Below are 13,388 nucleotides of genomic sequence, written 5' to 3' on the forward strand. Positions count from 1 at the left end.
CAGATCGCAGGTTATATAAAGAGGAAAGGATTGAGCAAATGAATAAAGCCGCACACCCCACAGCTGATTAAAGTATCAGATAAGAACATGGCGCTCCCTCTAATCCCCCCCCCCCCCATCTAATAATCTCTTTAAACAATAAAGAAGCCTTAAGGCGATAGAAGGTCGCATTGTAGGAGCTCACCTGGTAGGTGTTATCAAAGCTGTCATACATGAAGCGGGTGATCAGAGACGTCTTCCCAACTGCAGAGAGAGAAGAGAGGAAAATCTTCACATCAAAGTATCAATTCATCAATTTAACCCAGGGGTTGACAAATTTGCTTTGAATTTAGGAGCCGGTTAAAAAAGTTAGGAGCCAGTTTTTTTTTCAGCTCCCGAGGTAAGGCCACTCATTTTCACCCCCTATCCCTAACTCACAATGGAGCACCCAGTCAATAACTCCATTGAAACGCTGTTACATCAGGGTATGGGCTGACCAGAAAGAGTAAGGCTGGCAACAGATGGAACTGGCTGGCACTGGCAGGTGGCACTGGTTGCCACTGGAAGGCACGTGGAACTGCCAGATAGCATCAGCAGGTGGCCCTGGTTGGCGATGGCACTAGTTGTCACTGGCAGATGGCACTGATTGGTGTTGGCAGGTGGCATTGGTTGGCGGTGGCATTGGTTGGCTGTGGCACTGGCAGTGGCACTGGTTGGCATTGGCAGGTGGCACTGGTTGGTGGTGGCATTGGTAGGTGGTGGCAGGTGGCACTGGCAGGTGGCACTGGTTGGCGGTGGCACTGATTGGCGGTGGCAGGTGGCACTGGCAGGTGGACTGATTGGTGGTGGCACTCGGCACTGGCAGGTGGCACTGACTGACGGTGGCACTGATTGGCACTGGGTGGTGGCAGGTGGCACTGGGTGGTGGTTGCAGGTGGTATTGATTGGCGGTGGCACTGGTTGGCACTAGCAGGTGGCACTGATTTGTGGTGGCAGGTGGCACTGATTGGCGGTGGCACTGATTGGCGGTGGCAGATGGCACTGGTTGCCGCTGGCAGGTGGCACTGATTGGTGGTGGCACTGGCAGGTGGCACTGATTGGCGGTGGCAGGTGGCACTGATTGGCGGTGGCACTGGTTGGCGGCAGGTGGCACTGGTTGGTGGTGGCAGGTGGTATTGATTGGCGGTGGCACTGGTTGGCACTAGCAGGTGGCACTGATTGGCGGTGGCACTGGCGCTGGCAGGCGGCACTGGTTGGCGCTGGCAGGTGGCACTGGTTGGCGCTGGCAGGTGGCACTGGTTGGTTGCAGGTGGTATTGATTGGAGGTGGCACTGGTTGGCACTAGCAGGTGGCACTGATTGGCACTGGCAGGTTTCACACGGAGCACTCTGTTACTGAAATGTAACAGAGGAGCTGGCGGGACCCTGCCGGGGTGTGAAACTGACAAGTAATAGAGAGGTGGATATGTCAGATTTCAGCCTGATGTCGGGGTGGGCGGGACTCAGCAGCTATCAAACACCAGCCAACGATTGGGCTGCTTAAGAAAAGGGGCGGCCCACATACACGTATCGGCCCGCCCAGATCCCATTGGCTGGTGTTTGATAGCTTGCTGGGTCCCGCCCCCACCCCGGCCGGGTCCCGCCCACCCCGACATCAGGCTGACAGATCCTCCTCTCTCCATTGCGTGTCAGTTTCACACACTCAGCGCGGTGCTGCAGAGTGTGAAGGAGGGAGGAGGACGGCAGTCAGTGTTAATGCTGCATGTCTGGGGCATCGATAGTGAGTGGGCTGGTGGCAGCTTAGGAGCCAGGTCGCGATTTCTGGTCGCATTGGCAACCTGGCGCCTGGGGTTTGTCAAACCCTGATTTAACCCTTTAAATCGGATCCCCCTTTAATAATCCACTAATATCAATAAACCTCCCCCCACCAGCTGTGTAGTAAAATGACAGAGGGGAAGGGACCCTCTCATCCCAGGATGATGTCATATGACGTCACCCCAGTGTTGGCACACAGCGCGACGACCCCGAACTCAGTAAAGAGCTGATGACGCAGCTTTTTACCCATGTGATCAGCTGTATCCAATCACAGCCAGTCACATGTAAACACGGAAGTGCCATTTATCAGGTCTCCTCGCATCACACAGAGAGAGGAGAGCCGATCAGCGGCATCTCCTCCCTGGGAGACCTGTGCAGGTAATCAGGGCACTGATCATCAACAGTGCGCAGCAGTGATGTCAGTCAGTGCTGCATTGCAGTGCTCAGCAGTGACGCCAATCAGTGCTGCAGTGCTCATAAGTGATGCCTATCAGTGCCGCCTAATTAGTGCCGCCTCATCAGTGCCCATTAGTGATGCCAGTCAGAACTGTATTTCAGCGATCAGCAGTGGCACCAAATCAGTGCCCATCAGTGGCACCAAATCAGTGCCCATGAATCAGTGCTGCAGTGCCCAAAAGTGCCACCTAATCAGTGCCCATTAGTGATGTCAGTTAGAGCTGCATTTCAGTGCCCATCGGTAACACCAAATCAGTGCTGCAGTGCCCATAAGTGCTGCCTATTAGTGCCACCTAATCAGTGCCGTCTCATCAGTGCCCATTAGTGATGCCAGTCAGTGCTGCATTTGCAGTGCTCAGCAGTGACGCCAATCAGTGCCCATCAGTGACACCAATCAGTGCTGCAGTGCCGCCTCAGTGCCCATTAGTGATGCCAGTCAGAGCTGCATTTCAAAGCTCAGCAGTGGCACCAAACCAGTGCCCATCAGTGGCACCAAACCAGTAGGGCTGCAACGATTAATTGATAATAATAGATAATGAAAATCGCTGTCAACGATTTTCATTATCGATTAGTTGGTCCGCACCTTCCGCCTGTATGTTCCTTGAAAAAAACCGAAATAAATCCTTTCCTCCTATCTCATCCTTCCTGTGTCCTCGGCGGCGCTCTGTGATCAGGCACGCACTCGCCGCTGCACGTCCGCGGCGCGCCTCTCCTCCTCGCTGATGTCACGTGACATTCACACAGATCTCAGCCCCGCCCGCTGCTGCCTCGAGGGAACAGAGAGGCGAGGGAGAGAATCTGTGAGGAGGACACTGAGCCGAGCTGCACAGAGTGTGAAAAAAGGTAGCAGCTATCGAAAAGTTGTAAAAGCACACACAACATTCAGTGCCCCGTCATTGGTGTCCGTGGGGGGGAATAGTGCCCCGTCATTGGTGTCAGTGGGGGGGGGGGGGGGGGAATAGTGCCCCGTCATTGGTGTCCGTGGGGCGGAATAGTGCCCCGTCATTGGTGTCCGTGGGGGGGGGGGAATAGTGCCCCGTCATTGGTGTCCGTGGGGGGGGGGGGGGGAATAGTGCCCCGTCATTGGTGTCCGTGGGGGGGGAAAAGTGCCCCGTCATTGGTGTCCGTGGGGGGGGGGGGAATAGTGCCCCGTCATTGGTGTCCGTGGGGGGGGGGGGGAATAGTGCCCCGTCATTGGTGTCCGTGGGGGGGGGGGGAATAGTGCCCCGTCATTGGTGTCCGTGGGGGGGGGGGGAATAGTGCCCCGTCATTGGTGTCCATGGGGGGGGGGGAATAGTGCCCCGTCATTGGTGTCCGTGGGGGGGGGGGAATAGTGCCCCGTCATTGGTGTCCGTGGGGGGAATAGTGCCCCGTCATTGGTGTCCGTGGGGGGAACAGTGCCCCGTCATTGGTGTCCGTGGGAAGAATAACGCCCCGTCATTGGTGTCAGTGGGAAGAATAACGCCCCATCATTGGTGTCAGTGGGAAGAATAGGTGTCAGTGAGAGGAATAGTGCCCTATCATTGGCGTCAGTGAGAGGAATAGGTGTCAGTGTGAGGAATAGCGCCCCGTCATTGGTGTCCCCGGGAGGAATAGTGTGTCAGTGAAAGGAATAGGTGTCAGTGGGAGGAATAGCGCCCCATCATTGGTGTCAGTGGGAGGCATAACGCCCCATCATTGGTGTCAGTGGGAGGCATAACGCCCCATCATTGGTGTCAGTGGGAGGCATAACGCCCCATCATTGGTGTCAGTGGGAGGCATAACGCCCCATCAATGGTGTCAGTGGGAGGCATAACGCCCCATCATTGGTGTCAGTGGGAGGCATAACGCCCCATCATTGGTGTCAGTGGGAGGCATAACGCCCCATCATTGGTGTCAGTGGGAGCATAACGCCCCATCATTGGTGTCAGTGGGAGGCATAACGCCCCATCATTGGTGTCAGTGGGAGGCATAACGCCCCATCATTGGTGTCAGTGGGAGGCATAACGCCCCATCATTGGTGTCAGTGGGAGGCATAACGCCCCATCATTGGTGTCAGTGGGAGGCATAACGCCCCATCATTGGTGTCAGTGGGAGGCATAACGCCCCATCATTGGTGTCAGTGGGAGGCATAACGCCCCATCATTGGTGTCAGTGGGAGGCATAACGCCCCATCATTGGTGTCAGTGGGAGGCATAACGCCACATTGGTCAGGGGGGGATACGGCATTGGTGTCAGTGGGAGGCATAACGCCCAGGCATAACGCCCCATCATTGGTGTCAGTGGGAGGCATAACGCCCCATCATTGGTGTCAGTGGAGGCATAACGCCCCATCATTGGTGTCAGTGGGAGGCATAACGCCCCATCATTGGTGTCAGTGGGAGGCATAACGCCCCATCATTGGTGTCAGTGGAGGCATAACGCCCCATCATTGGTGTCAGTGGGAGGCATAACGCCCCATCATTGGTGTCAGTGGGAGGCATAACGCCCCATCATTGGTGTCAGTGGGAGGCATAACGCCCCATCATTGGTGTCAGTGGGAGGCATAACGCCCCATCATTGGTGTCAGTGGGAGGCATAACGCCCCATCATTGGTGTCAGTGGGAGGCATAACGCCCCATCATTGGTGTCAGTGGGAGGCATAACGCCCCATCATTGGTGTCAGTGGGAGGCATAACGCCCCATCATTGGTGTCAGTGGGAGGCATAACGCCCCATCATTGGTGTCAGTGGGAGGCATAACGCCCCATCATTGGTGTCAGTGGGAGGCATAACGCCCCATCATTGGTGTCAGTGGGAGGCATAACGCCCCATCATTGGTGTCAGTGGGAGGCATAACGCCCCATCATTGGTGTCAGTGGGAGGCATAACGCCCCATCATTGGTGTCAGTGGGAGGCATAACGCCCCATCATTGGTGTCAGTGGGAGGCATAACGCCCCATCATTGGTGTCAGTGGGAGGCATAACGCCCCATCATTGGTGTCAGTGGGAGGCATAACGCCCCATCATTGGTGTCAGTGGGAGGCATAACGCCCCATCATTGGTGTCAGTGGGAGGCATAACGCCCCATCATTGGTGTCAGTGGGAGGCATAACGCCCCATCATTGGTGTCAGTGGGAGGCATAACGCCCCATCATTGGTGTCAGTGGGAGGAATAACGCCCCATCATTGGTGTCAGTGGGAGGAATAACGCCCAATCATTGGTGTCAGTGGGAGGAATAGTGTGTCAGTGAGAGGAATAGTGCCCCATCATTGGTGTCCCCGGGAGGAATAGCTCCCCGTCATTGGTGTCCTGGGAGGAATAGTGCCCCGTCATTGGTGTCCCTGGGAGGAATAGTGCCCCATCATTAATGTTAAACTTTTTTATTCTGAAGTTTGAGTGTAACACTCAGTTTTTTCATGATTACTTTTAAATAAACGAAAAAATTGAACATTACGTTTTTTTGTGATTTTATCCGATTAATCGAAAAAATAATCGGCTGATTAATCGATTATGAAAATAATCGTTAGTTGCAGCCCTACAAACCAGTGCCCATCAGTGACACCAACCAGTGCTGCAGTGCACATAAGTGTCACCTGAGTGCTGCCTCATCAGTGCCCATTAGTGATGCCAGTGGGAGCTGCATTTCAGTGCCCATCAGTGGCACCTCAGTGCCCATTAGTGATGCCAGTGGGAGCTGCATTTCAGTGCCCATCAGTGACACCAATCCAGTGCCCATAAGTGACACCAATCCATTGCTGCAGTGCCATAAGTTCTGCCTATCAGCGCCACCTCACCAGTGCCCATTAGTGATGCCAGTAAGAGCTGCATTTCAACGCCCAGTGTCACCAATCAGTGCTGCACTGCAGTGCCCATTAGTGCTGCCTCATCAGTGTCCATTAGTGATGCCAGTCAGAGTAGCATTTCAGTGCCTGCTCATCAGCGCTGCCAATCATTGACAATAAGTGACGCCTATTAGTACCTCCTCACCAGTGCCACCTATCAGTGCCCATCAGTGAGGGAGAAAAAAAAAATGTATTTACAAAAATTTCTGACAAACTAAAAACATTTTTTTTTTTTTTAATTTAACAGTTTTTTTTTAGCAAAAAATTAAAATCCCAGCTGTGATTAAATACCACCAAAAGAAAGCTCTATTTGTGTCAAAATAAAAATGGCACAAATGTCATAGGAGTACAGTGTTACAATGAGTAATTGTCATTCAAAGTGTGACCGTGCTGAAAGCTGGCCTGGGCAAGAAGGGGGTAAAAGTGCCCGTTATTGAAGCGGTTACATTTATACAAGAACATAAATATACCAACTAGTGCTCCCCTGGAAAGCACTGGCAAATTAGCCTTCCCGGTGGGCAGCGAGGCGGCACCGGCGACGCAGCCTTCCCGGAGGGGCAGCGAGGCGGCACAGGCGACGCAGCCTTCCCGGAGGGGCAGCGAGGCGGCACCAGCGACGCAGCCTTCCTGGAGGGGCAGCGAGGCGGCACTGGTGATGTAGCTTTTGGCTTCACAGCCAGTTACCTCCTGCGCATGTGCGAAGGGCGCTGCGCTTTCCTATTGGCTCAGTGGCGGAGGCGTGATCTTCTGAGGGGCGGTGCTGTCTCCGGAAGTGGGCAAGGGGACCTTTCAGAAACAGGTCCCTGTTCCCCCAAACCCCCCCCCCCCGAAAACGTGGCATGGGGGGGGGGGTTTAGGGGTAAGCAAAAACGTGGAAGTTGCAATTTTGGCTGGAACTCTGCTTTAAAGACCTTAGATCCGGAGGTCTCAAACTGGTGGCCCCTCCAACTGTTTACAGAACTACAAGTCCCATCATGCCTCTGCCTGTGGGAGTCATGCTCGTAACCGTCAGCCTTGCAATGCCTCATGTGAATTGTAGTTCTGTAACAGTTGCTGCCAGTTTGAGACCCCTGGCCTTGGACAGACCACAGAAAATGAGATGTCCTGATTGGCTTATTTGCTCCAGGTCAGCGGAGGACATAAGGACATACAGTACCTTGCAAAAGTATTCACACCCCCCCCCCCCCCCGGCTTTTTACCTATTTTGTTACATTACAGCCTTTCGTTTGATGTTTTTTAACCACTTGAGATCCGCGCTATTGCCAAATGACGGCATTAGCGCGGATCTACTTTTCCGGGACTACGTCTATTGACGTCGTCCCGGTTACGAGCGGCCTGCGCGCCCCCTGAGGGGCGCGCGCGGCGCGCTCTGTGATCGGCGAGTCCATGAGACTCGCCTGATCACCGATCCGTGTAAGGGGTCGATCCCGACCCCTTATCACGTGATCAGCTGTCAGCCAATGACAGCTGATCATGTGACAGAACGGAGCCGGTAATCGGCTATTATTCCTCCTCGCGCTGACAGCGCGAGGAGAGAAAAAAAAAAGCCGATCACCGGCGGCCGTGATCGGGACATCAGTCCCGATCACGGCCAGCAATACAGCTGACCACCTGCCCCCTGCCAGTGCCCACCTGCCCACCGCAGTGCCATCCTGAATGAAAGTAAGTGCCCCCCATCAGTGCCACCCAGCAGTGCCCATAGTGCCCACAGCGCCACCCACAATGCCATCCAGCAGTGCCACCAACAGTGCCACCCACAGTGCCCACAATCTGCCGCAAAGGTGCTGCACCCCAGTGCCGCCCATCAGTGCCCAGCAGTGCCGCCCATCAGTGCCCAGCAGTGCCGCCCATCAGTGCCCAGCAGTGCCGCCCATCAGAGCCACCTATCAGTGCCACCTATCAGTGCCCATCAGTCCCATCTATCAGTGGTACCTATCAGTGCCCATCCGTGCCACCCATCCGTGCCACCCATCCATGCCATCTTATCTGTGCCCATCAGTGCCGCCTTATCTGTGCCGATCGGTGCCGCCTTATCTGTGCCGATCGGTGCCGCCTTATCTGTGCCGATCGGTGCCGCCTTATCTGTGCCTATTAGTGCCGCCTTAACTATGCCTATCAGTGCCCACCAGTGCAGCCTATCAGTGCCCACCAATGCAGCCTATCAGTGCCCACCAATGCAGCCTATCAGTGCCCACCAATGCAGCCTATCAGTGCCCACCAATGCAGCCCATCAGTGCCCACCAATGCAGCCCATCAGTGCCCACCAATGCAGCCCATCAGTGCCCACCAATGCAGCCCATCAGTGCCCACCAATGCAGCCATCAGTGCCGCCTAATCAGCGCACTTCAATGAAGGAGAAAAATGACCCGTTTGCAAAATTGTATAACAAACTATTAAAACATGATTTTTTTTTTTTTTTTTGCATCTTTTTTTGTTTGTTTAGCAAAAAATAAAACTCCGAGCTGTAACTAAATACCACCAAAAGAAAGCTCTATTTGTGGGAAAAAAATGATAAAAATTTCATTTGGGTACAGTGTTGTATGACCTCGCAATTGTCATTCAAAGTGCATCAGCGCTGAAAGCTGAAAATTGGTCTGGGACTGAGGGGGGTTTAAGTGCCCAGTAAGCAAGTGGTTAATCGGAATTCTATATGATGATCAGAACACAATAGTCTAAGTCAGTGAAGTAAAATTAGAAAAATAAATACATAAAACTATTATTAAAAAAAAAAAAAAAAAAAAATGATAATCGCCATGTGCAGATGTATTCACCCCCCCTTTGTTATGAAGCCCATACAAAGCTCTGGTGCCACTAATTACCTTCAGAAGTACATCATTAGAAGGGATGCACCGAAATTTTGGCTGCAAATGGCATTTTCGGCAATTTGCCAAAAGAGAAATCACACCGATAATGGCGCTGAAATGGGGTGGGCGCCCTGTCCCTGGTGCCACCCATTACGGGGGTATCGTCAGGGCCGATCTCGGGTGGGTGCAGTTCACCGGGGCACCACAGAGGTGGGGGCGCTGAAGCACCAGAAGTGCTCCCCCCCCCCATCCTCCTCCTTGTCTGTGTTGAGAGGTGACTCTCCCCACCACTGTGTTTCCCAACCCAGCCCCCCGCCTCCTGTCAGAGGAGGAGAGAGAAGCGTCTATCTGTGTGGAGATCTACTAGCTGCGCAGTGACGTCGCTGAGGGGGCGGTCCGTGCAGGCAGTGACATGTGTCCTCCTCCTCCTCTGTCTTAACTCCTGCCTGCTGCGATCTGTTCTCCCATCTGGTTTTATGTACCATAATGGGGGGGGGGGGGGTTCTCTTGGGGGGTCTGTACTAATGGAGGGGGGGTAGTTTTGCTGGGTCAGGTGAGAAGGCCAATTGGCCATCATCTACTAATGTCCATAGGATCTGCAGTTTCTGACCGTCTCCTGCACCATGCCTGCAGTCTCTGACCGTCTCCTGCACCATGCCTGCAGTCTCTGACTGTATAAAAATATTTTTTTAAAACAAAAAGTCATTTTCGGTATCGGTACTAAAAAAATAGGGGTGCAACGAATCAAAAAAAAAAAACTCACGGATCGGATTGTTCCTCGGATCAGAGTCACGAATGGGATAATTTTTCGGATCAGCAAATAATTGAATTTGAAAAAACCTTTGAAAATTCCACCACCATATAGTCCCCACTGTAATATTCACGTCATCTCCCCCACTAATATTGGCTGAGTATGGTTGGTTACGGCTGGGTATTACTGGGTTTGGCAGAGTATTGGAGGGATCCGCTGTGGGCTGGATCTGTAGTGCCCACAGCGCTTCTGCCATCCGATCTCTCCCCTCCACTATACAGAGCAGTACACAGAGGGGAGAGAGAAATCGGCATCATCATGATGCCGGTTTGTTTACAAGTGATCGCTCTGTCATTTGACAGAGCAGTCACATTGTAAACGGCCGACGGTTGCACCAAGATGGCCACCGCTCCAGAGCTAGGCCGAAGCCGCGGCCTTTCCTAAGGCCGAGGAGTTCTCCGCGGATCACGGGGTGTGCCGATCCGAACAGGGTGACCTGTTCGGATCACGGATTGGTGACGATCCGTTGCACCCCTACAAAAAAACTATTTGGAGCATTCCTAATAACTAGTGAAATTATGTCTACCTGTGTGCAATCTAAGCGTCACATAATCTGTCATTACATAGATACACCTTTGTGAAAGGCCCCAGAGGCTCCAACACCTAAGCAAGAGGCACCACTAACCAAGCACTGCCATGAAGACCACCAAACAATTAAGGGACAATGTTGTTGAGAAGTACAAATCAGGGTTAGGTTAAAAAAAAGAATATCCAAATCTTTGATGACCCCTAGGGGCACTATCAAATCTATCATAAGCAAATGGAAAGAACATGGCACAACAGAAAACCTGCCAAGAGACGGCCGCACACCAAAACTCACAGAGCGGGCAAGGAGGGCACTAATCAGAGAGGAGCACAGAGACCTAAGGTAACCCTGGAGGAGCTGCAGAGTTTCACAGCAAAGACTGGAGGATCTGTACATAGGACCACAATAAGCCGTACGCTCCATTGAGTTGAGCTTTATGGCAGAGTGGCCAGAAGAAAGTCATTATTTTCACCACAAAACAAAATGGCGAGTTTGGGAAAAGCCATGTGGGAGACTCCCAAATGTACGGAGGAAGGCGCACTGTCTGGACTGAGGTGTACGGAGGAAGGCGCTCTGTCTGGACTGATGTATGGAGGAAGGTGATCCGGTCTGATGAGACTAAAATGTAACTTTTTGCCCATTAAAGAAAACGAGGGGGTGTGTGTGGAGACACCAACAGCCAGATGTGAAGATTCCTCTGTGATTGGTAAGGACCTGTCACCTGATGGAGAAGTGGGAGGAGTCTCTAAAACATGACATCTGCAGGATAAATCGTAACAGCGTACATTGGGAGAACTACAACTCCCAGCATTCCCTGCCCCCTCCAATATTCTGCAGCCTGGGGGAGAACTACAACTCCCGGCATTCCCTGCCCCCTCCAATATTCTGCAGCCTGGGGGAGAACTACAACTCCCGGCATTCCCTGCCCCCTCCAATATTCTGCAGCCTGGGCTAGAACTACAACTCCCAGCATTCCCTGCCCCCTCCAATATTCTGCTGCCTGGGGTAGAACTACAACTCCCGGCATTCCCTGCCCCCTCCAATATTCTACAGCCTGGGGTAGAACTACAACTCCCGGCATTCCCTGCCCCCTCCAATATTCTGCAGCCTGGGCTAGAACTACAACTCCCAGCATTCCCTGCCCCCTCCAATATTCTGCAGCCTGGGCTAGAACTACAACTCCCGGCATTCCCTGCCCCCTCCAATATTCTGCAGCCTGGGCTAGAACTACAACTCCCAGCATTCCCTGCCCCCTCCAATATTCTGCAGCCTGGGGGAGAACTACAACTCCCGGCATTCCCTGCCCCCTCCAATATTCTGCAGCCTGGGGGAGAACTACAACTCCCGGCATTCCCTGCCCCCTCCAATACTCTGCAGCCTGGGCTAGAACTACAACTCCCGGCATTCCCTGCCCCCTCCAATACTCTGCAGCCTGGGCTAGAACTACAACTCCCGGCATTCCCTGCCCCCTCCAATATTCTGCAGCATGGGGTAGAACTACAACTTCCGGCATTCACTGCCCCCTCCAATATTCTGCAGCCTGTGGGAGAACTACAACTCCCAGCATTCCCTGCCCCCTCCAATATTCTGCAGCCTGGGGGAGAACTACAACTCCCAGCATTCCCTGCCCCCTCCAATATTCTGCAGCCTGGGGGAGAACTACAACTCCCAGCATTCCCTGCCCCTCCAATATTCTGCAGCCTGGGGGAGAACTACAACTCCAAACATTCCCTGCCCCCTCCAATATTCTGCAGCCTGGGGGAGAACTACAACTCCCAGCATTCCCTGCCCCCTCCAATATTCTGCAGCCTGGGGGAGAACTACAACTCCCAACATTCCCTGCCCCCTTCAATATTCTGCAGCCTGGGGGAGAACTACAACTCCCAGCATTCCCTGCCCCCCTCCAATATTCTGCAGCCTGGGGGAGAACTACAACTCCCGGCATTCCCTGCCCCCCTCCAATATTCTGCAGCCTGGGGTAGAACTACAACTCCCGGCATTCCCTGCCCCCTCCAATATTCTGCAGCCTGGGCTAGAACTACAAAACCCAGCATTCCTTGCCCCCTCCAATATTCTGCAGCCTGGGGTAGAACTACAACTCCTGGCATTCCCTGCCCCCTCCAATATTCTGCAGCCTGGGGTAGAACTACAACTCCCGGCATTCCCTGCCCCCTCCAATATTCTGCAGCCTGGGCTAGAACTACAAAACCCAGCATTCCTTGCCCCCTCCAATATTCTGCAGCCTGGGGTAGAACTACAACTCCCGGCATTCCCTGCCCCCCTCCAATATTCTGCAGCCTGGGCTAGAACTACAACTCCCGGCATTCCCTGCCCCCTCCAATATTCTGCAGCCTGGGCTAGAACTACAAAACCCAGCATTCCTTGCCCCCTCCAATATTCTGCAGCCTGGGGTAGAACTACAACTCCCGGCATTCCCTGCCCCCTCCAATATTCTGCAGCCTGTGGGAGAACTACAACTCCCAGCATTCCCTGCCCCCTCCAATATTCTGCAGCCTGTGGGAGAACTACAACTCCCAGCATTCCCTGCCCCCTCCAATATTCTGCAGCCTGGGGGAGAAATACAACTCCCAGCATTCCCTGCCCCCTCCAATATTCTGCAGCCTGGGGGAGAACTACAACTCCCGGCATTCCCTGCCCCCTCCAATATTCTGCAGCCTGGGCTAGAACTACAAAACCCAGCATTCCTTGCCCCCTCCAATATTCTGCAGCCTGGGGTAGAACTACAACTCCCGGCATTCCCTGCCCCCTCCAATATTCTGCAGCCTGTGGGAGAACTACAACTCCCAGCATTCCCTGCCCCCTCCAATATTCTGCAGCCTGTGGGAGAACTACAACTCCCAGCATTCCCTGCCCCCTCCAATATTCTGCAGCCTGGGGGAGAAATACAACTCCCAGCATTCCCTGCCCCCTCCAATATTCTGCAGCCTGGGGGAGAAATACAACTCCCGGCATTCCCTGCCCCCTCCAATATTCTGCAGCCTGGGCTAGAACTACAAAACCCAGCATTCCTTGCCCCCTCCAATATTCTGCAGCCTGGGGTAGAACTACAACTCCCGGCATTCCCTGCCCCCTCCAATATTCTGCAGCCTGTGGGAGAACTACAACTCCCAGCATTCCCTGCCCCCTCCAATATTCTGCAGCCTGTGGGAGAACTACAACTCCCAGCATTCCCTG

General features: G+C 53.5%; 1 protein-coding gene across 1 annotated transcript in view; it reads right to left on the minus strand.

Annotated features, from left to right (window-relative positions):
* The window catches only part of RAB41 (RAB41, member RAS oncogene family), a 35,242-nt gene that overhangs the window by 21,348 nt on the left and 506 nt on the right, over positions 1–13,388 (minus strand). The window contains 1 exon segment of the mRNA XM_077474337.1: positions 185–243. Coding sequence (XP_077330463.1) covers positions 185–243 — 59 coding nt within the window.

The sequence above is a fragment of the Lithobates pipiens genome, unplaced genomic scaffold (genome assembly GCF_037356315.1).
Source record: "Lithobates pipiens isolate NorthernLeopardFrog02 unplaced genomic scaffold, aLitPip1_a1.2 Scaffold_1, whole genome shotgun sequence".
Lineage (NCBI taxonomy): Eukaryota > Metazoa > Chordata > Amphibia > Anura > Ranidae > Lithobates > Lithobates pipiens.